This window comes from Lepidothrix coronata, unplaced genomic scaffold (assembly GCF_001604755.1).
Source record: "Lepidothrix coronata isolate B3197 unplaced genomic scaffold, Lepidothrix_coronata-1.0 Scaffold92, whole genome shotgun sequence".
Lineage (NCBI taxonomy): Eukaryota > Metazoa > Chordata > Aves > Passeriformes > Pipridae > Lepidothrix > Lepidothrix coronata.
Genome location: NW_016690272.1, coordinates 387,523 through 414,772, shown reverse-complemented (window position 1 = coordinate 414,772; position 27,250 = coordinate 387,523). Strand labels below are relative to the sequence as shown.

General features: G+C 44.2%; 1 protein-coding gene across 4 annotated transcripts in view; it reads right to left on the bottom strand.

Moving 5' to 3' along the window:
• The window catches only part of EML6 (echinoderm microtubule associated protein like 6), an 89,947-nt gene that overhangs the window by 24,304 nt on the left and 38,393 nt on the right, over nt 1-27,250 (bottom strand). For 2 of the 4 annotated variants that reach the window (XM_017821803.1, XM_017821802.1), the window contains exons 10-28: nt 26,902-27,158; nt 25,624-25,836; nt 24,791-24,958; nt 23,797-23,906; nt 21,877-21,995; nt 20,331-20,517; nt 19,752-19,857; nt 17,088-17,181; nt 15,070-15,170; nt 13,378-13,580; nt 12,484-12,595; nt 12,189-12,316; nt 10,744-10,885; nt 9,457-9,609; nt 9,069-9,200; nt 8,160-8,248; nt 7,349-7,525; nt 7,049-7,250; nt 6,728-6,854 (exon numbers count right to left, since the gene is read on the bottom strand). In XM_017821803.1, coding sequence (XP_017677292.1) covers nt 6,728-6,854; nt 7,049-7,250; nt 7,349-7,525; nt 8,160-8,248; nt 9,069-9,200; nt 9,457-9,609; nt 10,744-10,885; nt 12,189-12,316; nt 12,484-12,595; nt 13,378-13,580; nt 15,070-15,170; nt 17,088-17,181; nt 19,752-19,857; nt 20,331-20,517; nt 21,877-21,995; nt 23,797-23,906; nt 24,791-24,958; nt 25,624-25,836; nt 26,902-27,158 — 2,820 coding nt within the window. The remainder of the gene's footprint in view (nt 1-6,727; nt 6,855-7,048; nt 7,251-7,348; nt 7,526-8,159; nt 8,249-9,068; nt 9,201-9,456; nt 9,610-10,743; nt 10,886-12,188; nt 12,317-12,483; nt 12,596-13,377; nt 13,581-15,069; nt 15,171-17,087; nt 17,182-19,751; nt 19,858-20,330; nt 20,518-21,876; nt 21,996-23,796; nt 23,907-24,790; nt 24,959-25,623; nt 25,837-26,901; nt 27,159-27,250) is intronic. The other 2 variants (XM_017821804.1, XM_017821805.1) reach the window with 1 other exon arrangement.

Below are 27,250 nucleotides of genomic sequence, written 5' to 3'. Positions count from 1 at the left end.
ACCTTCATGCAGGAATGTGAAGAGGTGCCCTCAGCGAGGCAAGGACATCAGGAATGGCCTGGGAGGGAGAGCAGCCTGAGCAGGGTTGGGGTGAACAGGCAGCACCAGGACAGAGGATAACAGACAGACACACCGAGAGCGGGGCTGGAGGGACAGGGAACGGGGTTTGGAAGAGTGAGGCACCCTGAGGGAGGAATGAGGCATGATCTTGGAGAACAGGGCCAAGCTAAGGGAGGGGGGGGAGTTAGATTAGTTTAGATGGAAAATAAAAGAGAGAAAAAGCAGATCAAAAAGTGTTAGGATAAATTCTGGGGGGGGGATATAACCAACTCCTGTTCCCAGAGCACAGGACGTAATTGCTGCCTGAGCGGAGATGCCGTCGGCAGCAGGAATACATTGGCAAACCCACCAATATTCTGCTCTGAGGCCAATGGAAGCAGAATTGGAACTTCAGAAAGTGTCACACAAAAGGGACCAACAAGGGGATGTGGAGCAGGAACAGATGGATAAGAGTGTCCTGACTCTTAGGTGATGGGCTGAGCCAGCAGGAATGGGCAGGGAAAAGCTGCAGAGTCCACAAGGAGACTAACACGGGGATTCACATGGCTGGGAACTGCAGAGGGAACACACTTGGATGATACACAAAGATGGGCAGGACTGCTCCTGAGAAGAGAAAGACAGGCTCAAAGAGAGGTCAGATGGAGGTTTGGTGGGACAACAGAATGAAAATCCAGGATCTAAAAAAATATACTGTTCATTTCAGAAAAAATGCAAAGGCAGCTTTTAAAAGTGCCCTTCACAGGCGGGGACTCCCCAGTGCTCCCAGACTGCTGCAGAACTCCTAGAGCTGTAAGAAGGGATTTAAAGATTTTGTGAATTCTAAACCCTTGGATTTTCCCATCCCAATACACACAACAGTTTTACATAGAACTTTTCCTGCTGTTACTTCTTCTTACCACTTTTTAGCTAACTTAGCAAACAAAAATAGGATCTAACATGAAAATACCCTGCTTCCAAATACAGTGGATCAAAGCAAAGCTGAAACAGAACTAGAGGGAAACATCAACAGTAATCTAAATTATTTTTCAAAACTGTAGCACTGGAAAAGCCTTAGCATGGTTATAATATTTATAATTTCACATGTATGCTGATGCACTCTTTAAAAAAAATAGTAAAAAATAATCCAAAAGTGCTGCAGAACGTACAGTGGGGCCAGCCTGCCCTGTCAGGGCAGCAGTCATTGCATTCCCACATCATTCCAGCTCAGGGTCCAGGTGGGAAACAAGTGATTAATAAGGAGGGAAATCACTTTGGAATGGAATCTGAGGGCCGTTACTTTTTAACAAGTTACGTTTCAACAAGTTCAGCAGGGCCCAGGTTGGCCCTGCTGTACTAGGACCTGCCATCCCTCACACCCCAAACCTGCCGTCCCTCACACCCCAAACCTGCCGTCCCTCACGCCCCAAACCTGCCGTCCCTCACACCCCAAACCTGCCGTCCCTCACGCCCCAAACCTGCCGTCCCCTCACGCCCCAAACCTGCCGTCCCTCACACCCCAAACCTGCCGTCCCTCACACCCCAAACCTGCCGTCCCCTCACACCCCAAACCTGCTGCCCTCACGCCCCAAACGTGCTGTCCCTCACGCCCCAAAACTGCCATCCCTCACCCCAAACCTGCTATCCCTCACGCCCCAAACCTGCCGTCCACTCACACCCCAAACCTGCCGTCCCCTCACACCAAATCTGCTGTCCCTCACGCCCCAAACCTGCCGTCCCTCACGCCCCAAACCTGCCGTCCCTCACGCCCCAAACCTGCCGTCCCTCACGCCCCAAACCTGCCGTCCCTCACACCCCAAATCTGCTGTCCCTCACACCCCCCAAACCTGCCGTCCCTCACACCCCAAATCTGCTGTCCCTCACACCAAACCTGTCGTCCCTCACACCCCAAACCTGCTGTCCCTCATACCCCAAATCTGCCATCCCTCACACCCCCCAAACCCGCCGTCCCTCACACCCCAGACCTGCCGTTCCTCACAGCTGGACACACACGGCTCTCTGGGAATTCCCTCAGCCTTGCTTGCCCAAACCAGCTTCCCAGAACACACTGTCAGATGCTTTAGGTACAACCTGAATTTCTGCCTTTGAGCTAAAAAGTTCTGGATACCCCAAATAACAAGACTTCAGGAGAGCTGTCTCCAGGTGCTACCGAGGCATCAGACTCAGCCCAGCTTTAGCAGAATCTGGAAGGTGTCTCTCTTTCCTGAGGCTTCTCTCAGGGTTTTTGATCACATGTGAGAGGAACAGAGTCTTTTCCATTTATTTTGCTATTCCTTACATAAACTCTGACATGTTGTGAAACCGTGCTTATTGTGTAAGTACAAACATTCAACCAATAGTATCTGGCAGTTTTATAGGCCCATCCTCCCTCTGCATAACACAACACCAGAAACAGGCTTTTACTGCCAGTCCTGGACCACACAATAACCCTCAGAAAAGCTGGACATTTCACATCAACCTCAGTGCAGAGAGAGAAATGCTGGTAACACGTGTCAGTCCCACACCCCCCAGGTGTCACACAAACCAAAAAGACCTTTGGGCCAGCTTTGTGCTGAGCTGTGGGAGAAGGGAGATTGACTCTGAGTTCACTGCTTGGCAGGGACTGACAAATACCAGTCACAATGTGTTCAAGCCTTGGGGACAACTGGGATGAAACCAGCAGGCTGTCAAATACATTTAGGTTGCATTAACTTGACGTAATTCTGTTGAGAAAGTAAAAGTGAATATTTCGAAGGATGCTCCTCATTCTCAAACAGTAGGTTTCTGCTGAAATAAGCCCAGAGTTATTTTCTCCACCCCAAAGATGTGTTTTTCTAGATACATTTCGAATACTTCCCACCTACACAGAAATACAACACAGATTCAATTCAAAGCTTTTACACTGCACCCACAGACATGTGTGTGCAGAAGTGCAGGAACCAATTTTGTAACCATATGTCTAATAATTCAGTTTACAAAGATTTGTGAGGGCTATTTGGAAAGCTTATATAATTCATCTCCTGTTGTTTTAAAGAAATCAATAATCAAAAGAATAAGATTCAAAGAGGGAAAATGCAACTTTTGCACCTTTTTTTACCTTTATGAGAACATATGATTACACATGCTGCAAACAGCACGATGGAGAACAGGCTCCCAGGTAACTCATGGAGAGTGAGACAAGCCAGGATGTTCAGAAAACAGAAAACCAGACCAACATGCTACTGCTGCTTTTTGTTTTCTACACATTCCACCTGCTTTAGAGGGGTTTCCATCCCCAGGTATGTCACAAGAGTTTATGTAGGGTCATGCAAACCAAACTCAATGGAAGCTGTGAATGCAGGGCACGTGTTAGGGGTTAGTAAAAGGCCAAATGCAAACAGGTCTTTGCCTTCCGTGTTAGTAACAGAAACACAGTTTGCACGCGAGCTCGCGTTACTTCTCATCAGATAAACTCTTGGCTGGTTAAAATGGTCCCTCTTCCGAAATACAGCACAACTCCTACGTGACACAGGCATAGCTTACAATTGTCCTGGGTTGTCTGGGCCAGTGCCAGCAGTGCCCAAGGGCTCCCGGGGTGTGGGAGCCCCGCTGTGGGAGCGCCCACCCTGCCGGGCGGCTCCGGCGGCCCCTCTGGTGGGCACCCCCCGCCTGCACCACGGGCACAGCACAGAGGGGCAGGACAGGGGTGGGGGGGAGGAGAGGGGCACATGGAAAGGGAGAAGAGAAAAGAAGGTTGGGGAGAGGAGAGAGAAACAAGAATCGATTAATGATCTTAACCAAATGCGCTCATACAACCACCAGACATGTCAGAACTGTTCCTCAGCCTCATCTCTCCTGCTGTTGTTCCATCCTAAAGCTAGAACTGCTGATGGAGACAGAAAATACCCAAAATGCCAGACCATGATTTCATAACACCTATCAGGTACCTTCTATGTTCCTCCAAGATATTTTGCAGAATCATGGTTATTTTCATGATGTTCAAATTAGGACAGCAAAAATAAATTTCATGAAGGGCTTTCATTTTCTTTTCCAAGGGAAAGCCTTCTTAGTTGTCCCCAAGTTTGTCATATCTAAGTTTCTCCTGAGATCAAACTCTTCCTGAGTTGTACAATGAGTTGTTATTTCTTGAGAGATATTGTACCTTGAGTTTTTCAGATCCACCACTCTTGATATTACAGAAGCACAGAGTCCTGCAAGCTTATTCTAGCAAGCAGAAAGGTTAAGCAGATGGAACTGTCTCCCAGGTGCCACCACATAGCGCCTTTGAAGCATGTTTGTATTACATAAGCAGGCAAATAACTTCTTCAGCAACAGTTCACCTGCTAAATAATACTATTAAAAGAAACAAACATAATGAGCTCCAAGCCCTTGCCCCCAAGGAGCAGCTCAGGGTGGCAGCCCCAGCTATTCCTGTCTCTTGCTTGAGACAGAAGCTTGCTTTTATCTCTTTTTTCTTTTGTTCCCTTTTCTTCAATTTAAACTTGCTTAATTCTGAGTTTCTTCCCACCACACCTCTGAATAATTGACAGTTTTTCCTTTCTCAGGCCCACAATGGAAATACAGTAAGGGGGACACTCCTGAGACCCTCACTGCATGTTGCAGTGGACCAGCAGGTTTTCAGGTCTTCTGATTAACTCCCTGTTTCCACCCTAAGTGATCTTCCAGCTTGTCCCAGAGTTTTCCAAACCCTAAGTTACCAGTGTCAGAGTATTCACAGTGCACAGATCCCATCAGTGCACAATCACTGGGCTCTTCAGACAGACATATGGCACAATTATACAGAGGAAGGATCGGGATATTTCCTCCAGAACATCTTCCTCCTCCAAAGCCTACCAGGTTTTCCCACATACCTTCCTGACAAAGAATGGAACACATCCCCTTGGGTCCCTTCTCCAGATCTGAAGGGACTGGGAGAGTCTGCCTTTGGCAGAAAATCTAAAGCTCTAGGGAGTGGCTTTGATATTTCAAATAGCCCTGTGCACAGGGATTTCCAGACTCCACGTCCTCAAGACCTGCTGATTTGGGACTCAGGTTTCCCTGGACGGTGCCAGTTGAGGACTCGGAGACTGCATTCCACCCACGTGATCGACTGTCACTTTGGATCTTTGGGAGTGCAAGGAAAAGCCAGCCCAGTGATGTCAGGAAGTCTGTCGTGGTCAGACAAACCCTTTTCTAGCTGCTACATCTTTTTGTGTTCTCAGAAAAGATGGAATCTGGCACAGCTACAAAGTTTCCCTCATAATTCATAGGTCTTATGAGGGGAGTCAGCTTACCCTGAAGCACTCAGGGCTGGGAGTGCCAAGATCCTGCATGAACTGTGCACTGGGGCCAAAAACTGCAGGAGCCAACACATTAATGTCACCTTACTGCACCCCACACGCAGCACCCTTCCCAGCTAAAGGCCCTATCCCAGCACAGCACCCTCAGAAACCACAGTTTTGCCGACATTTCACCATAAAATTGCTGCTTCTGATTATTTCACTGTAAATTCTTGCTATTTATATCAATGCCATGAAGAAAGAGAAGTCAATTTATCTTTGCCTACGAAGCAACATAGGGAAATTATGGGATCTGCTGACAAATGTATCAAAACAGCAAATTCCAAACACCAAAGGTGTGATCATTCTGAAGATGCTGTAATTGAAAAAGGACATATAAAAAGGTGTGCAATAGCTGTGACTCTTGAGCAGAAAAGATGGAAGGGACAAGTCACAAGGGTCTATTTTTAACCTGTTTTTTAAATGAAGTACAAAAACTTGATTACACGACACAGTAAGAAGAAAAAAGATACAGAGAATGTCAAACCCTTGCTTTTTACTCTCTTCAGTCCAGACCTTGGGATACAATATGATATGCTATTTTCATGTACAGCCATGAAAAGAGTATTGTGGAAGTCAGAGGCAACCCTAGTGCTGAGGAGGAGTCTCCCCATTTCATGAGGCCCAGAGTTCCCACCGGAGGGGAGGTGTTGGGAGCACTGGAGGAGCTCCCAGCTCTGGTGGGCTTTTGTACTGCTGGATAAAACCCAGCACACTCTCCCTGAGTGGGGCTGAGGATACAGACAGGAGGGACTGTCTGCCATCCCACAGCACACCCACGGCCAGGATCCAGGGAAGTGAAGCTTTGCAGGGACCTGAAGGGTGATTTGCACTCCTGGACTGAAAACAGTGCTGAAAAGCTGCAGCAGAGACTGATGCTCATATTGTTGGTAATTCACGAGTACAAAACAATTTTAAGCCCAGCTAAACTGGTCAATTAAACTCAGTTTTACAGTTGCTTTTGCATCATCAAAGGAGAATAAAGAAGCTGGAAGGTACCAGGGTTTCTAATGTAAAACATCTGGCCATTGCACCACTGGCAATCATTATTTCACGTGTAACAATTTAGCAATATTCACTCAAAATAAAATACTTTTTTTTCCTTTTTTAACTCAAACTTCAAATATTCATATTTACTAGAGGATACATTATGCCTTTTCATAGGAAAATGGAGGAACAAATCCTCTATATGAGGAAAAGAGAAATTGGAAGGAGACATTCTTAAGAGAAGGGGAAAAGAAAATGTCACAGTTCAACATTGTAAGGAAGAAATCACTAATCCTCCTGCAGCACGTTATTATTAACACTTTGGGATTATAAAAGGGGGTGCAATATTTTCCTTGCCATTTTCACACTCAGTTTGTGGGACATACCTCTCTTCTGCTGAAACTTCCTTGAGCTGCTGGTGGGGCTTTGTGCCTTCCATCTCCCGGATGCTCACTGCATAGATCTTCGTGGTGTAGTCAATGGCTTTTTCTCTTGCAACATCACTGTCATAACCTTGGAAAAATAAAACAGACAATAAAACAAACTACCCTTGTTTCACAGGGGGAGAGTAGAGAGCATGATCTGTACCAACCAAAGGAAGGGAGTCCTACCAAGCTCTCCTCACACTCAAATTTAGCACAGCAAAGCTTCTTGCCCGCTTCAAGTTAAATCCCCATGGAATTAAGACTAAATTGAATCCTTTTTACCTCCATCTTCTTCTGCATCTGTGTCTGACTCCTCGCTGTCCACCAGTTTGCTCTCCTGGATGCCCAGGAACTCCCTGGTCCAAATCATGAGGGCGGTGTCGGCCCCCCCCACGGTGAGCAGCACGGAGTCATTGTGCAGCCACTGCACATTGGTCACCTGGGCACTGTGCCCCACGTACTTCTTGAACTTGGCATGTGGGCCCTGCAGCACAGAGAGTGCCCCAGTCAGCAGGGTCACAGCCTGGGAACAGTGTCTTCCCTCAATGCCTTTCTAATCACGGAAATAAATTCGCTTCTTACCTTCACTGGGTATGAAAAGAGCTTCACAAACCCAAAGTCGTCTCCTGTGGCCAGGAGGGTCCTGTCCTTGGTCAGACTGGCTGCATTGACCACGGTGACATCGCTGTGCATGGGCCAGATCCCCTCACAGGTGGGACCCAGAACACACGTCCACGTGTCCCACTCGATCTTCTCGATCTGCAGGCAGAGTTGCCCCCAGAGAAGCCATTTTAATATGGACCAAATACACACCAGTTTCATGGGGATATTTTCCCATGCTTGATATCACCTTAATTTTTTTTAGCTTTTAAGAAACTGTCCACTGTGCAATTTATTTACACGTATTTGTATTTATACAGATACTGTGTATCTTCATCATTGAAAGGTTTAAGGCTTTAAACATTCCCACTTTCCCAAGGCAGAGCACAACATGGATACAAATCTCCCTAGAGGTTTTCCGAGGTGTTAAACACTGGCAATTTTGTAGCAGAATTACTTGTCACAAATAATCAACATCAGGAAAAGCCAGTTCAGGCTGTTTGAAGATGGTTTATACCGTGTGCAACTCATTACATGCAAAACAGGCGACTTCAGGAAAGGGGATTATGGCAAATGGCTGCTAATAAATAAACAACAATAAATTCAGAGATAAAACCAGAAACCTGCACGTTCTACCATTTACAAAAGCTAGGAAAGACACTGTGGGACGAGTAAATAATTCTAATGCTAACCACTGCAAATATGGTATCATAAAAGGACAAACAGCACCATTTGAAGACAATTCTTAAAATTAACTGTCATAGAAAAAAAATCCAGTAAATGTAATTTGTACCTCAGCAATTCTTATAATGTGTCTTTTCCCCCTCGGTGCTTCAAAAAATAGTTGTTCTTTGGCACCAGAATTGACTTGCAATAACTTTCCTGGATATAAAATGAGAGATTATTATGATTCTTATTAATTATTATGACTATTATGTACTTTCTTTTGATTGAGTGAAAAGATTTCTGGGTGTAAGCTAAAAAATTGTCCTCTAGGGAATTATCCATAGCAGAAGAGATGCTGAAAATCAGCCTCCTAAGGATCCTTTACTCCTGGTTCACTGAATAAGTAATATTTTAAATACCACCCAATGTCCTTAAAAAGTTACCACTGTGCAGCAAAGCAGTGTCTGCTGATAGGAAACACTCTGCTTGTGTTTCATCATCACACCAACAGAAGGAAAAAATAAATGTGTGGGCTGTTAATTTTCTTTAAATGTTACAAGACAGCTTTGCCAAAAGCACTGTCAGCTCCTGTCTCTTTTCAGTGCCCCAGTGGCACAGTGACTGACACCAAACTGCCCCTGGATGGGAAGTTTTCCATGCCCACACGAGCCGTGGTGGTGCTGTCAGGGATCTCACACCACAGGGGGAGCAGGGCCCAGACACACAGGTGGTCCTGCATGGAATCTCATTAGCTCTGGGAAGGCTTATCAGCATGAGCTCATTAATGACCCTGCTGGACTTAATTAGCTGTGACAATCAGGCTCTCCCTTCGTCCCAGTGATTGCCAGGCAGTGCTCAGCAAGGAGAGGGAACTGGACACCACTGACTGGAACTGCACTGGCCCCACATGGTGCTCTGTGGGCAGAAGGCACGTGCATTAGTGGTGACAGATGATCTCAGGCACTGGGAGGGGAACAGTCCCCTGATTTCCCATTTTACAGGTGTTTCCAGCAGTACCTGTGGCCAAACACGTTACCTCTGGAGTCCCAGTCGATGTGGGTGATGTAGCTGGAGGCACCTTTGCAAATGCCAACTCTTTTGCTGGTCAGCACATTGTAGATATCTACAAAGTTATCATGGGAGGCCACAGCCAGGTACTTTCCAGATTCTGTAAAGAGGAGACATAGAGGTTATTAAAATCTTATTAAATCTTCTAATGAATATTGTTATGCATTTACACTGCTGCAGTGCCCCCAGATCCAGCAGACAGGGGTGTGCCCATTACAGCAGGCTGCACACAACCACGTGGAACTGTGAAGTACTTAATGCCTGGAGCACACAGAAAGCCAGTCTCCCTTTGGAACATTCAGGTTTGTCTAGAGAAGAACAAACTCCAGGATAAACACCCCCCTCCCACCTTGTACCTCGTGAAAACTTTATATCCGAGATCATCTCCTTCCTGTGGTGGAAGGAGACCATGTCCTCCACGGTGTCCGCGTTCACCACCAGGAAGCTGCCGTCGTTGAGCCCCACGGCCAGGGCCTTCCCGTCGGGAGAGAAGGCACAGCACCGGCCCCCTGCCAAGGGAAACACAGCCTCCTCAGCTTCACACACCTGGCCTTGAGGGAATGAACTAAAACTGAAAGGCTTTTACAGCAAGTAGGTAGTTTTAAGATAGATTTGTTGTTTATTAAAGCAAATATGTTAGAGAGAGGGCTATGATTAATGCTGTTACACGGGAATGTGCCCTCTGGACAGGGGGTTCTCGAGCTGGCAGTGCTGACTGGATCCTTCTTGGAATAGTTTATGTGCAAATACCACCTCCCAACTACGCTCTAAACACACTAGTGATAGAAACCAAAACAACATAAACCCCCAAAACACACACAGAAAGGAAATCCAGATGGAAAATTCAAACTCATTCAGAGCAGCGTAACTACACGTCTTTCAGGGATACCACACTGAAAACTTCTTTATTATGTGACTTAATAATGGTTCCTTTCAGCAGAGCACATTTAAAACAGATGCACTACACTTCCTCCAGTTATTTTTCATCCCAGCATTATTTCTGACCATACTCTCTCCTACAAGTGTCCTCATCCCCCAAACCATCTGACTCTGTTTTCCCTCAGCCAGTGAGAATTCCTGTGCTCCGCATCTGTCACTGAAAATGAACAATACAAAATTTCCTGAAGGGTATCAGTGAGGAAACAAAATAAGAGAAAGCAGCATTTCAACATAGCTCATCTCATTTTATACAGAGGAGAGGGCAGGAAAGCTGCTAATTTTCAGAGAAGTTGTTATCAGATGTAAAGCTCATATTGCCACTGAAGGCTGACTGTGCCCAACACACAGGACATTGTACATTTGTCTTTATAAGGAATCTTTTCAGGTGTCAGCAACAAACATGCTGGCCTTGGGTATTCCTGGGAAGGAAAAGGATTCTGAGGTCAACTCATTCCCCTTGAAGCTGGAGGAGGAAAGATTAAAGTTCATTTATTTTACTACTATTCATTACAATAGATTACAGCCCTTCTCCTTCCTACCCTTTTCACCGACTCGACACATGCCAAAGACAATTTATTCCCTGTGCTTCCAATTCCTTAATGACTGCACCCTTTCCCTGCCCAATTAATGGCTGTGCTGTGCCCTGGGAGCAGGGAGGGAGCTGTGCCAGGCTCTGTGCCAGGGCATGGCCGGGGGACAGGTACCTTTTTTGAGCTTCCTGACGGCCAGCATGCGGTGCTGGGCCGAGAGCTCCCAGATGCGCAGGGTCTTGTCGTCGCTCACGGTGGCACACACGGGCAGCAGGGGGTGAGCTGCCAGGCCCCACACTTCTCCCTCCATGTGGCCCTGAAGGAAATCATTCCATGCAAGACAAAGGAACGCATCTGGGGTCGTGTAATGTGCTCTAATACCTGCCCTGCCTCATCTGACAAGTCTCAGGCAACGAGGTTTTCACCATCTCCTCTCCAAGGCTTTCCACATTCAAAGAGCCCTGAACATCTGCTCTGTTTCTCTGACAACTATCTAAAATACTCTGCCACAGCCTTGGCTGTAATTCCTATTCTTACCAATATTCTCTTTTCCACACTTGAAATGACCATGAAATTGTTATGTCCCAAACAGGACCCTGAAATCCTAACATGGGCTAATCTGTCTTCAAGGTTTATGTCATTATTAACACCCTGGAGAGCTTGTTTGCCCCAAACAGACATACTTAGTTCTTTGAATCTTTCCCCACATTCTCAGTTTTCCAACTTGTTAATCACTGTCCCTGCTTTTTCCCAGAGTTCCTTCAGCTTGCATACAGCTTCTGGCACTGTGTCAAGGTTAAATCATTTCTTACTGCTCTCAATCTGGATTAGTGAATGAGCTCGATCATTTATAAAATACAGCTTCACACATTTCTGTTTGTAAGGATGCAGGCAAGGCAAATTTGAAGGATTACTTCATGTGACCAGAACTAACTGAAAATATACCAAAGAAACAGTGTTCTTGTAAAAAACAATGTTAGTCAGTTATAGAAAACAACAGGCAAAAGCTCGATAAATTACAACTCAGGAAATGCTCTATACAATTTTCTACATACAGACAGTGGGGTTGTGAGAGACACTGAACCAAAGCAGCACCAAATACATCAGCGGACATATACATGAAAATTTTTTAACCAAACTGTGAAAAATACTATTTTTTTCCAAAATAAAAAGTCCCTCTATGCTTTGCAACACCTGCAATGACAACTGTGTGTCACTGTAGAAAGCTGTCATCACTCTACCATTTTTCACAGGATCCTTCATAATATACTGTCAAAGGAAATAAATGGAACCACACTGTCAAAATAAAATAAATTGTGTTAGTTCTACCCTTCATTTCTCATTTTTATGTTGGATCCTAAGCTTAAAGTGTCTAAAAAATCCATAGAGAGTCTCATTGGCCTTTGAACTCAAGGGACTGTTGTTTTTACCTTCAGAATTCCATAATCCACAGTGAATCTCAAAGTCATTTACATAAGAAAGCATCAACTTCTGCCTGAGCAAGGAAAGGAATGGTGGCCAAGAGGGTCAATGAAAACAGACAGAAAATGACTGGGAAAATCTCATCATCTGCTGTATTTCCACAGGAAATGGTCTGATCTGGGAGAACCCCCCAGTACCTGGACAAGCAGAGTCATGGGCCCACTTTTATCAATCTCCAGGATCTCTCCATTTTTGGTTCCCACCAGGATGTGCCCATGGCCCAGGCTGATGGCTCGGATTGAGGGGTTGTCTTCTAAAAGCAAACCTGAACAATGCAAAGATATTCATGTCACGTGTTTATTGGGAAATCAAAGACAGCCTCACATCACCTACAGTTTATATATAATTACACCTGTTCATCACGAAAGGTGAGGTGCACGTGCCTGATGGAACTGCTGGAACCCCCATCAGAACACCCTGAACAAACCATACCTTTAGAGCTGGCAGACAGTGCTGCTCTTTTGATAGCATATGTCTTCAGACACCTCTCAAACATGTCATCCCAAAGGGCCACAATTCCATCTTTTCCACCAGTCACAAAGCCCTGTGCAATCACAGAGGGAAAACACACATCAGTGTCAGCACTCCTATGGTGAGATTAAAAACATGTCCAAAGGCAGAGGAAAGTCTCCCCTGCATTTTATTCACGTGTGAAACTAAAAATACTGGAGTCTGTACCTAGGAGGGAAAAAATACAGGAGGATAAGATTTAGAGCTGCTTTTCTAGGTTATAAAGATTTAAAAGCACACAGAGTACATACTGTTGTAAGCAATAATGCTGGACCTTGATGTTTGTCTGCACGTGGAAATAAACTATGGGAAAATATGGGTTTTATCCTTAGAAGAGGCAGTAGCTGGAATAATAGCTTCTCAAGTTATTTCCAATTCAATGGACTTAACAGATGCTTCAACTCAAGCTCTAATAATGCCTTAGGGACCAATTCTTTGATTAATTCCCTTGGAAGGTTGTCTGTGCCAAGTGAATGTAAAACAGCATAAATAACTAACCAACAAAAAAGTAAGTGAAGAGGATGTTCAGTGCTAAGATCAAACAAAAAAATTGATGGAAAAGCTGGGAACAATCAATTAGGGCCAGAAAGGATTGAGCCACAGGGATCTTAATTGACCTGGCTGTATAAAAATGTTAATAGCTAACGTTTTCCTCATGCTGTACTTCTACAGTTGAAATTATAATCTCAGAAAGGATATTTTCCCTTAGCAACATCTGCAAAGTGCCAATGGCAAAACTTGGTCCTGAACTCATTTGTGTGATGCCAATAACACATTTTGCCACAGTTTCTTTTAAAGATGGGATCTAACACACACCTTATCCAGTGCATGCATGGCAAACACGGGCCCATCGTGGGCTTTCACTGTCCTCAGCAGCAGGGTCTCCTTCCAGATGTAGATGTCTCCAGTGGCAGCCCCAGAGAACACCAGCTCCTCCATTCTCCCGTAGGAGACGCTCATCATCGTCTCCAGCTTCCCGGCGGTGCCGAACGTGCCTCGCTTGGATGTGAAGCCTCCACCTGCAGCACACACAAAAGGTCTTTTCTACTTGGGTTGGTAAAGCACAAATATTTTCCCCCATCATCTCCTGTGGCTGCCTGAGGCACAGCAGATAATGGGAATCCTGAAATCCCACGGCAAAAGCACAATCAAAGAGAGTCAGCCCAGTAATGACAGCTCTGGAGCAGCACGGACTCCACTTTTCAGATTGTCTTTCCAAGCAAGTGATAAATTTGGGGAGGAATGATGCAAAAAGAACTAATACAATGGCTGTCAGAATATTTTTTGCCCAGAGCAGCTTTCCCCAAGTTGCTTCTCTGTAGGTGACCACGACTAGAGGTTTGCTTTAGTTGTCCCCTGGCAACCTGACAATTTGGCAGCAGCTTTGCAGAGCAAATGGCAGGATTTGTTACTCTGCTGGTTGTCAGGGAACCAAATTGCCACAGCCCTACCTTGGTTCAGACAGCAGAAGTGGCCATAAGCCCAAGAATTAGTGCTTATGGACAAAATCACACACAGAATTACAAAATCCTCTCTGCAGGGGTGGCCTGGTGTCGAGTCCTGTGCCTTTCACAGCTCACACCGGACTGAGCCCCCACTGCACTGAGAGATCTCCATTCAAAATACACATTCTGACTGCAGACAGACTGCTCTTGGAGTGAGACACTGCTCAGTGCACATTCCTGCCATGGGATCTGGCAAACAGCAATGCAAGTCCACCTAATTACCTCAAAAATAACCTGCACTTTAAATGTTTTAATTTTTAATCACACAGCACCTGAACCACTTGAATGCTTGAAGCGTGGTACAAGTGTAGGAAGTTCTTATAACCATCTCATCTCCAGCTGCCTGGAGTTCTATTTTTAGCTGCCCTTGTGCTGAGTTTGACACACAGAAGATGCTCCCCGAGATCTTTATACTGAGTACTCATGGCATGTGTGCACAATTAAAAGTGTGAAGAACTTTTAATGAAGAATGAAAAATCCAGCCCTGAATTAAAAATACCCTCAATCAGAACCCAACCCTGTGGCCTTTCTTGGTCTGACAGAACAGCCTGAATATTTCCCTTAGTTGTTTGCAGAATCTCACCCTGGTTTTAAATACTGGAAAATACATTTTCATTTTACATTATTTAGGAAACTCTTGTGTTGTACAACAAATAAATTACCTTGATATCTTGATTCTTGTGATACCATATCATGATTTTTAGCCTCATGGATAACACACAAATTCTGCCAAATTTTCCCAAGGAGGGCCATCATGTGCCTAAGTGAATTCCAGGGCTGCATGTTCTCTGGGAGCCAAGGATGCTTTGCTCAGGAGAATTCCTTAATAGTCTGATTGAACACAACTACCTGGAAATCCTTTTCACCCCTTCAATATTTTGGTAACTGGAAAATTGCTTCACAAACAAAACAAATTCTTAAACTGAGAACATGGTGTTCCTATATTAAAAAATATACACATTCTTCTATAAATTATATATAAAATACCCAATATATAAAATACCTGTTTGCTGCCAAAATTTGATGTGCTTCATCCCAACTGTGACTAGTTTGTCAACATGATGTGGATTACACTTCACTACAAAGATTTTATCTTTATGGCCCCTGCAATAAAGATAAAAATAAGAAAAAACATGGCAAGGGACGACTTAACATTTCCAACTAATTAAATCATTAATGTAAATCATTTCCCCACCTAACAAAAGGCAGAGAGCCATATTTGTCATCTGCAAGGGTTTAGCCCTGGAATTTTGCCCCACAGGGGTGGCAGGATGAATTTGAGCATAAACCACACGGGAATTAGAGTCCAGAAACGTGGGGAATAAAAATTGTCTCCCACTGAATTCCAGTTCATTAAAGTCATAATGAAGAAGCAGGAAACAAAGGGCAAGGCAATTAGGAGAAGGCTTAAAGGTCAACATAAATATTTAAATGGATGAGAACTCAACTAATAAATATGAAAAAATACTCTGACAAGAAAATGAGGGAGTGTTTAATCTACTGTCCTTCAAGCTGAAAAATAAAATAATAGATTATGAAATTATAATTTAGGAAACAGTTCATTCAGCAGCACAGACACCTTCAGGTTTGGTTCTCTGGTAACAGAAGTTATGCTTTTTGAGGTATATATTTATAAATTGATTTTTCCTGCTCTTTGTGAGGTCTCTGCATATTTCCCAACTAACAGCTTAGCAATAACAGTAGCTCCATTGGGTACACACAGCATTTTGTGCTGAGAAGAACCTGAGTGCTCTGTCCTGTGAGCACCACGAGCCAGGTAGAGACACAGCTCATGGTTTTTGAAAGCTGAAAGGTCAGCCTGGGAACACAGAAGGTATTCTGTGCCTGCACATCAGGCACAATCTGTCTGGAGACAGCGAGACCGGGACTGCAAAGCCAGCGAAAATGTCATGTTTCCCAGCACAGCCAAGGCCGTTGCTAAGCAAACCCTCCAGCACAGGCTTTAAACCAGGGTTTAAAACCTCCCTGCCCAACGAAGTGCACGTGTGACACCAAATTGTGTGGCTACCAGAGGTTATGGGATGCACACACCGAGTCAGACGTGTGTTCCCTCAGTGCTGCTACACCACCACCAGACAGTGCTGCCACGGGAAAACCTGGCTGCTGCTGCAACCAGACCAGAAGAAAAATAATAATAAATGCCTTTCACAGGCACTCTTTTGCAGTTACACCAATAATTTCTCCTGAGCAATGCTACATGTTTTATGTGGCTGCAGACAGCAAATGGAATTAACTCCTTGCATTTCTGGTACATATGTCCACCCTTACAGGAATTCTGCTCAGTTCTGGTCCCTGACCTCCCAGGCACCTCTGCTTTGTGCAAGGGTAAGACAGAAACCAGGTTCTCTAACAGCCTGACTCTTCTCCAACCTAATACTATTCTTGCAATTCAATATTTGAGAATAAAAAAGCACACATGTAAACTTTGATCCAATTCTCTTCCCAACATTGGTCCTTCCAAGGAATTGCAGATGATTCTTCGCTACGGGGTTATTGGCTGAGCTTTCCGTGAGCGACTGCAAAGAGCAAACAGCTCAGGAAAAGCTGACTCAGAGGAAAGGCAGGATCAGCACTCCTTGAAAAATCTATATTTGAGGGAATGCTTTTTCTTTTCAGAGAAGTGATCTGCTGTGTACACTGGTGGAACCCAGCATGTCATCCAATGCATAAAGGAAGTGATGCCTCTCATGACCTCTGCCCTGGATCAGGACATAACATTAGGAAAAAATATAATATAAAATATTATAAAATATAACTTGACTTACTTAACTTACTTAAATGAGCTCCATATCAACATGGCTATCAGAAAGGCCAGGGAACTCCTGATTTCCAAACACTGATCTGCAGATCCCAAGGGTTTTAATCTGGGATGTTGCTCTGAAGCACCATTCTGTTCGCAGAGGGAGTTGTGGTTTATTCCTTTGTTTATAGGAAAGATGTGGATGATGCTACTCAGAACAAAGTAACCAGAGAGGACATTCATACCCTGTGTATTCTCACCTGGTTGTTGCCAGCTTTTCCCCTTTCTTCCAATCCCAGAACACGATGGCATGATTGTCATCCAGCCCAACAGAGGCCAAACACTTCCCATCAGCTGCACAGAAGCAACACTTCATGTTAAAGGTGCTAAGGCTCTAGCTGAGAATGGAGCAGGCATTGAACACAATGACATTGCAAACTGAATTCCTAATGAAGTACTATAAAGCAAAAAACCAGAATTAATAGTTGGAGAGCCTGGAGTTCCGATTCCCTGATATATTCCTTGCAAAACCATTGATCTTTCCCAAAAGCAGAAAAAAACCATTCCTTGTGTCAGTACAAGGGAGGTAGGAAGGATCAAACAGACAATGACAGTCAAGTTCATAAAGCCCAAGTACACTAAATTCACATCACATTTTATTGAAAATATTTCTGATCAGATGATGCTTCTTTCCTTTTGCTCGAAATGGTGAAAAGAATTATGAGAGTATGAACTGGGTGGTTAAATTTTCATAGGCAATGTGATGAAACTATAAATATGATAGAAAATTTTAAGGCTAAAAATAACTGCTGGCTCTCCTCTTTCACTGCAGGAAAGACACAGCACTACTGATAATGAGAGGAAGAAAAATACATAATTTAACAGCACCCAGGCACGAAATAACAATAAACACCACCATTGTTAACAAACTTTCAGAGACAAACTTCTGTCCTGAAAGTCTGGCAAATTAAAAAAACTAAGCTGCAATTGTTGCAGTACATGACAAGACAACTGAACTTCACAGGATGCAGCAGGAGCTGATTATTGGCTTAGTTATTTAATTGAGGAAAAGCTAAAGCTGGAGGGAGCAGAGCTGGGCAGAGGCTGAACCAGAGCACTGATTTGGGAATGATGCTTCTCACAGAAGACAAGAAGGAGAAAGGGAATTTCAGAATGAGGAAAAGAATTCACAGTTGAATGAAACAAGCCCAGATGGAAGCAGTGAAGCAGGCAGGAAGGAATGAAGGAGAAAAACAGGGCAGGAAACCAAAACTGAGCTTATTACAAAAGCAAACCCAACCAACACAACAAAGAAAACTTTCTTCACCTGGAACAGGAGGGTTTGTGCACTAACATGGACTGCACACTCCCACTGGCATCCCAGGGCATGGATGTTGGATCAGCCACCAGAGGGCACAACCAAACACTGCAGGAATGAGGTTCTCATCCTGGAATCCCACTGCCACAGCAGGGTCCCACCGGAGGAACCGTGCCCTGCCCAGGGACTGCAGCCACGGCCCGCGGGGGTTTGAAGGGCAGAGAGAAGCAGGTACAGAGTCAGCTGCCACAGCCACACGGGGGGGGGAGCTTCAGCTTTGTCTCTTTAAGCTCCAAGTAGTGTGACTTGAATCTGATTTTGAAATTCTGTTATTCACACAGTGAAAACTCCCTGCATAAGATCAGGATGGCCCTGTGAGCCCACAGTGAGGTGCATATTTGCACAACTGTCCCCTCTGTCTGTGCCAAGAACACAAACTAAAGCCAGTTAGGAATGCAGTTTGTGCATTATTCTTGGGATCAGGTTCTTAAAGCAACACAGCAATGTTGTGGTCACTACATTTTAAAAAAACTTTAATATTTTTGTACAGATTCATGCCCACAGAATATGTGGCTAGCTTATTCTTTAGACTTTTACAGAGGTATGTGGATTCTAATTCCCAGAACACTCCTACTTGATAAAAATGCAAACCACAAAGTGTTTTCAAATACATAGCATTTGTTCAACTAAGGATCTTAACAAGGAGCTTTTCAACATCTATGTATACACTGGCAATTAAATCATCCTTATCCATTTTCCCTTCTCCTGGCACCAAATCTACTCCCAGAGCTGGGTTACACACACAGTGGGTCAACAATCCCACATCTGAATTCCAGCTCTTGGATGGACACCAAGGCTCCTCTTCTGCTAATGGAATATGACTCAGTTCCACAGATTTGTCTTTGTGGAAGTCATACTTCTTTCATACACTCCTGTCTCATAAGTGTGATCTATGTCCTAATGAGTTCTTACCACATTTCTAGAGAGGAGAACATGAAATAAGTTATGTTTAATTGAAAAAAAAAGAGATTAAGGAAAGGATAATTCAGCTAAAGTAATCTTTTTTTCAATAGAATGAGGGAGAATAAATGTTCAAGCCCTTTTATAAAGACGCAGAAGTACATAAGTCCCCACCATATGGCTGATGTTCTTCAGTGCTGCATATGGGAATTATCCCTTAAAAACTGAGATAGCTCAGGGCACCCAACTCAGAAAGACAAGTAGGAGAGGCAGCAGACAACTGTTTGTCATATTTACTTCTTCTGTGAACCCACTGAAAAATGTGAAGAGTTGTACGAGCCCAGAGATGACATTTCCAACTTGTTGATACACTTTGAGTCACCATCCTGCCTGCTTTTAAATTCTTCCACCACTGTGTAGACAGCCACCAGAATTCCAGCTGTACACTTGGCACTATCTATTAGACACCACCAAAATCAATTATAGACAGACTGACTTTACCATACACATTATTTTCATCCACACAGACAGCAGACTTCCATGTGAAGTTGGTACTGGGTGTAATTTTACAGCTATTTAAATTAACATTCCATCTCAAGGGTTGCTTTTTAATTCATCATTTAGACAAACGTGGGTTGTGGCTCACCTGAAAAATCCAGTGCACACACTCCTCTCTGGTGCTGGCCTTTGAGCAGGGACAAACATTTCAGTGTCTGGGTGTCCCAAACATGGATAGCAGCATCCCTTCCAACCTAAATCAGAGGGTTCATTGGAACATCTGCCCACACAGGTAATGAGCACTATCATGTCTTCAAAGCACTCTAGAGGGAACTACTTTCCCACTTGCCCTGTTTTATCTTTTTCAAGACCCATTTTCTCTTTCAGAGAAATATCAGTGGATGGTCTCTAAAATGACATTACTCGGCATCACATTCATAGGATAAATTATCCTGATGTTTGAATGTATAGGAACACACTGAATATATCATATTCAGTACCAGATATCAGTAGTGTCCAACACAAACCAGCTTTTATCTGAGCTTTTGAAAGCTACTACAGTACAAAAATACTGTGCCTGACCAAGGAAAGTCCAAAACCTCCTCAGGCACAGACCATTTTCGGCTGGGCAGGGATACAGGAAACAACACACAGGAGGAAACACCAGACTTGGAGAAAAAGAGAAGCACATTTTTCCTAATTATAAATCCTAATTATAAGCCCCCACCTGCCCCGTGGCCACGTAGTCCTTGACGGGGTGGATGCTGAGGCTGAGGATGTCGTCGTCATGGCCCAGGTAGAGGCGCTGCGAGTGCTGCTGTCGGTTGTAGACGACGGCGACGGCGGCGATGTGATAAACCACCTCCCCTGTCTGAGTGTAGAACAGGTTGTTCCTGCAGTCATAGCCCCTGTACCTGCAGCCAGCACACAGCACTTCAGTCCTGGGAACGCGGGGAACAAACTCTGCAAATCGTTTGTGCGGTAACAGCAAAGGGGTCTGTCCTAGTTAGAACAGCTGGGACCAGTTCATCACTGGATGGGAGGAACCCAAAACTGTGTATTCTACAGCCTTCCATGCCATTGCCCAGAAACTGTTCTCAATAGACCATTTACACCCTCTGCCCAGAGCAGCCCTGACTCCTCAGGCTATAAACTGGGTGTTCAGAGGCCCATGATACAGGAGGATGCTCCTGTGCTCACACCCATTGTGGAACTCCCCGCCCTGAGGGAGGGACTGGGCATTCCTGCCTGAACTGGAGGACAGATAATCTTGGGGTCTTGGGACTTTTTTTAACCACTCGTGGGATCCAGAGGAAGACTGCAGACCACCACTCTCAACCAGCCTGCAACCACCACTCTAGACCAGACTGCACCAGCACTCTCACCAACAGGTTTTCCCCTCTCCTTTTCCTTTGGACTCAGGGGGCCCAAGGAACACCACTCTGTTCATGCCCCAGGGTGCTGGGTTATACATTTGGGTTTTGTGGGTTAAAACCAACTGTTTGTCTGTATAATCGTACTTATTGTATTATTTTATTAAATTGTTATTTTGACTTATAATCTCTCTTTTGAGCTGGGTTCATTTCCCCTGAAGGTTGACCTTTAAACCAGCACAGGGTCCTGTGGGCTCAACCTCAGCTCAAAAACATCCCAGACTATTCCCCACAGACTATTCCATTCTTGAAGCTTCTCACGGTTTATTTTGCACCCAATGCCTAAATTAGCACTGATTTCACAAAAGCACATAGAGTTGTGTCCAGATAAGTTTTACAGGGAATGGGATTCAAGTAGAAATCTATCAGGCATTTTAACAAATCACAGCTATCATAAGCAACTTAACTTTGCTCCAGGAGATATCGGGTGTAGAGAACAGCCAGTGTAAAATGTAATTTTACAAAATGCAACACTGATGTATCATTTATCAAATAGCTACAGTACTGTAACCTTCCCTTGCTCCTTAACAAATAGGATAACAGACTGGTTTGGGTTGGAAGGGACCTTAAAGCCCATCCAGTTCCACGCCCTGCCATTGGCAGGGACACCTTCCCCTATCCCAGGTTGCCCAGAGCCCCGTCCAGCCCAGCCCTGAAATACAACTGAGAAAAGAAAACCTATGTCTGATATTCTAAAAACTACCCACGGTAATAATGACAAACAAATTACTGTGGGTAAGCACCAGAAAATGCTTGGCTAATGCTCTCATACGAATTGTTAAAGCATCCCAGCAAGGTGAACCCCTCAGAAATGACAAGTATTACCCAGCGTTACCCTACCCATGTATGAACTGCAGCTTCAGGCTGTCCTCGGGCGCTCGCTCTCGCTTCAGGAAGGGCACAGAGTGGTTTTTCTCTTTACTTTGCTGTTTCAGCTGAGGTAGGTCTTCTTTGTAAACCTGGAGGAGAAGTGTTCAAGTTAACTGCATGGCTCTGGTTCTCCAACTGTCTGTATATATGAGTGAAAGGCACTTTCTTTCACCTGTGAAATGTAGTATGTGCTACTGTGATGTTCAGCAGCTACAACACAGAGCCAGGCACTATTGCTCCCACCCTTCTTCTGGATGATGAACTCCCCTGACCTGAGTGGCCCAGAACAGCAGCAGTGCATCTTTTCTAGAAGATTCCAGTGTCAGTAAGTGAAAAGGAATGTAAATATTGACTGGAAGTCTTTAAGTGTTTTCAATTCGTACGTGCTCCAGGGTCCATGCTCAAAGCTGAGCATTGGTTAATTTGCCAATGTCTCCAGAATGCCAAAGTACAATTACAGTTCCATAAATACTCTTAAGACACAAAATACTTTCCACTGAAACATTTCAGAAATGCTGAAACTGGGGAGCTGCTAGAGAGGATCATCAGAGCCATGGTCCCAAACAAAATCCATTATAACACTGAAATGTAGCTTTATTGTTTGTTTTCTGTGTCTCTTGGACAAACGGACAAGGAAACTGCCATTCCCACAGAAATTTACTTGAGTGCCAACACAGAACACTGGATTTTTGGAAGAAAGGTGTTCACAGAACTGAGCTTTTGAAATGGAAGGCACACAGAGCCTTAGCACAGTGTATGTACTTTATCTGGAACGTTCTCACCATCTACTCTTGCTCCTTGTGCAACAGAAAACAGGAGCAACGTTTTCCAATGCATCTTGAAATCGAGAATCCTCTATGGGCTTCAGCCACAACATTAAACACACCCAATCCAAACCCCAGTTCTCAACACAAGATTAATGGTTCTGTTTCCACGTCAATTATTTCCTTTAACAAAATGCCAAGTGCAGCTTCTGCTCGGAGCTGTCTCACACTTCCTATATAAGATGCTATTTTAAGCTGCTTCTGGCTTTTCCATGCATTAACCTGCCTGGAACGTTGCTGCTTAACTGCCTACAACTCTTTTCACTTTTAGTTTTCAAACCCAGACGTCCTCTCTGACACACAGACAGCGTGGAGGAGGATGCCGTTTGATTGGAATACAGATGGAAAAACCAGGAGAAGGAGGAGGGGAGGAGGAGGATGGGACAAGCACTGCAGTGAGACTTGGGAGTGAAAGAGAGGGGAAGGAGAAAATTTGACAAAACCCTCTGTTTCATTTGCCAAATGTGATTGATCTCTGTAATAAACAGGCAAAAGAAGCTGTTGGCAGAAGGGTCTGTGTAATTTATTGCAGAACCTGGAAAGTGAGGTGACAAGACAAAGGGTGCCTTTGGCTAAGGCATGGCACATTACAGGTGAATTTTCCACATCCTAGAGAGCAGCCCCACGTCAGCCATTAAATCCCTCAAACCAACCTGAGCCAAGCTTAGTTTGCATTTCCCACATTTCTTATAAGGTCCTAGTCCTGCTCTGAGGAATTCCTGACCTTTCACCACTGCAGTTCATGGGGGACAGTACAAGGTGACAGGTGATGTCTGATTCACAATGACAACAGCTCCTGAAAACCAGGTTCCAATGAATTGTAAAGAGAAGGCAGAGTAACAGAATGGTTTGGGTTGGAAAGCATCTTAAAGATCATTTAGTTCCAACCCCCAAAACCCTTTGAAATTCTTTTCTCCAAAGCCTTTTAAATTCTCCCCCCAGCTGAAGTAAGCTCTGGGTTTATCTGTATATTGGCTGTGCCACCTGCTGAACACCATCCCAATTAGTGTGATGAACAGTCAGTATGACCTGTCAGGTTATACAGAGTGTGTTCCTTCCCACCCACCTGGCGATCGTAGTTGATCTGAGCTTCCTGCTCGATGTCGGAGTCCAGCTCTGGCACGTCGGATAAATCCGAGTCCGACTCCTCGCTGTAGGAATCCACACCACCCTCTGCTGCAAAACCAAAACCAACACATTGAACTCATTGAATGCCAAGGGAATGGGATGGGATGTTCTGGCAGAACTTAAACTCTGGGCTAAGCACTGCTCAGGACCTTTGGAAGCAGAGGCAGTTGTTAAAATGGCAGGGGCTGCCTGCCTCTGCCGGGTTTCATTCCTGTCTCTGTTTCCCTGCCTGGGGCAGGAAGGTGGCAGAGGGAAGCACAGTCACGGAGTAGTTACTGGTACAGTTCCAGTGTGAAAGAATTCTGCTTTCTTAACAGGCTTTGGAGTGCAATCATACAGAAATGGCAAATAAAAGCTTGCAGTGATCACTCCTTGTGTTTAAAGTAACTGCTGTAACAAGGTATTTGACCAAATTGTGCATTTATGGAGTGAAACTTTGCCTTTTTGCTGCAGGGAATCCAGATTTTAGCAACTGTCACTATGTAGTTCATATGGCTTTGGTAGTTTATAAGTTTTGAGAATATAACAAGAAAAAAATCTAAAGTACAGCCACCACATAAATATGTGAGATTGCCCTGCAAAATAAAATTAAACGATTCAACACAGGTAGCCAGATTTTTGAATGCAAGTTACGTGCCTAAGCTTGGAAATTTAATTATCTGGTCCCTCTAAATGTCTTCTTTCACATAGTTTGATGAATACTACTCATGTATTCCTACACATACAATACTGTATGCTTTTAAACTGCAGCAGTTTCTAATGCCCCTTGCCTCAAATCAACGATTGCCTTTGAAAAGCCAAGTGCCCAAACATCCTGAGCGTCTGCAACTCCAGAGAATTATAACAAAAATATTTGCTGTTAATTCAGTAAAAGCTTCTCCAGCAGTGCTGCATTCTGTGCTGATTTCCTTTGATAAATACTTCATGTTTACCTTGTGGAGAGGTTTCCAGGATGCCATTTGTTATCCCTTCTGGAACAAAGCGCCACTGGAAAACAGAGTGATCGGCACCTCCTGTGCTCAACACCCACTGGAAATCATGGGACCAGCGGACATTGGTGACATGTGCTGAGTGGCCAACGTACTTCCTGAACTTGGCTCCTAAAAAACAACAAGGGAACTGTTGGCATGGAAGAAGGGAAGAATTAACATAACAAAGTTGGGCTTTTAAGGGAAACACAGTCTAAAGACACTTGTGAGAACTCAAAAACAACACCCAAATGCCTCATTCGATATTCTGCTACAAAAGTAATTATAACGTAAAAAGAAGTGACATAAAATTATATGAACAATATCTTCTGTTTTCAGAAAGCACTTAGATCTTGGTAGGAATTAAAAACACACAGGGTTTAATCTTCCCCTTTGTTGCCATGACTGCCAGCATGAACTCTACACACGTGTTACATCTTGTCCTATAAACACAAATTTTGAAAATACACTGATGTGATATCAAATGAAACACTCAGGATCACAGAAAGCCAACAGGTTTTTTATTTATTGTTGGCTTTTTGCTTGGTGCAGTGCAAACCCTGAGGAAACAGCCACATTCTCAACAGTTCTAACACCAAGTACATACCCTGTATGGGCAGGGAATTGCTACAAACTGAGAGGTTCAAGTCTCATCTTTATATCCGTGAATAATGACACAAATTTTGCACACACTCCTATGAATTATATACAAGAATGAAAAGCCACCATTAGGAAATACACTGATGTGGTATTAAGGCAAATACTGCATTTGTCAGCAACACAAAATAGTGTCCTACCTTTCTTTAGGCACGGAAATCTGAATAACTTCACCAGTCCAAAATCATCTCCAGTCACCAGCACGGAGCTGCTGTAATTGCCATCCACGGAGTTGACATCTGTAATGTTTGTGTACTTGGGCCAAATCCCACTCACTTCAGAGCCCATCACACAGGTCCAGGAGGCCCAGTGGATTCCTTTGATCTCATCTTTGCTGGTGAGATGCTTCCCAGCTGAAAACGTGCAAGTGCATAATTGAGGTAATAATTTGCTTTTCAGTAAACTCTGTTTCTTTTCACCAAATCTATCTGTGCATTCTGATTGGGATTAATTTTTAACCTCAATTAAAAAGATTCACAATCTTCTTTAAATTACTGTAATCCCACATTTGTGGTGTTTGAGGCCATCACAAACCTTAGGAGTTCTAATGCAGCTGTATTAGAATTAATTATCATACTACTGAGAATTATATGCTAATTAGAATTAGCATGCTAAAACCTAAAAAAGTGGAAAAACTTTATAATTCCACATCACTTCTAACAAAGAAATGTCTTCAGTAGAAAGTATATGTATGTAACACGACTCTCCAGGACATTTTTAAGTGCTAGAAGATTAATAACTCGAATTTTTAAATCATGTCACATATGTTTGTAGGAATTTGTTGCCCTGATCATCTCGAGCCCCTGAAATTTGAGTATTTGGTCAGTCAGTCATTCCATGGCACTTTTCATTTACAGAGGCTGTTTTATAGTTGATTGAAGGCTGCCAAATTAGCCCAAAATGAGCCCAAAATCTTATTCCTAAAGCTGTCCTCTGTTCCGCAACAGTTTCTTCTAAACACTAGAAAGCATTCTTAAGTAAGAGTAAGAATAAATCCATTATTTATCAGTGTTGTTTCTACTAACAAGCTGTGGCACTGAGAACTCAAACAGTTCTGTTTTTAATTATTACACTCTTAAAAGCATTCTAATCACTAACACAGGAATAGTTCATCACTTGAAGGAAGCACAACAGGGACAGAGGCGCTCTGGTAGTTACCCAAAAGTGAGCCGACCTCTCAAAGTTCCCGTGTAAAACCATAAAACTGATGGAGCAGAAAATGCAGAGGCAGCGTTTGCTGAGAGCTGAAGGTGGGTATGTCCCATGACTGCCACTCTGAAGAACGAGCAGCAGGTATTTCTGTAAACTCCAGCCCAAAAACTCTGCTTGCAGGAGCGTTATTTCCTTCATGTTTGTGGTGTTCTCCTCCAAACCCCCCCGGTTTCACTGGTCCATCCCAGGAGCCCTCCCAGACTCACAAGGCATCTTGTAGAAGAGCCTCTCTCCGGCGCCATCGTTGGTCTGCAGGAATTTGCTGTCCACGGACCAGTCGAGGTGGGTGATGAAGCTGGAGGACTTGTTGCACTCCCCGATTTTTTTGTACCTCTGGGCCACGGCGTAGATGTCCACGGGGCCGTCGTTGGAGCCCACGGCCAGGTAGGAGCCGTCGGGGGAGAACTTCATCTCGTGGATCACCTCCTTCCTGTCCTTGATGTGAACCACCTCCGTCATGTCCCTGCAAGCACCAAGGTCATGTAAAACCAGATGCATTTGGTAAGGACAGCTTTGACATCCTGGCAGAGTCCTCAGAGGGGAATCCTCCCCCAC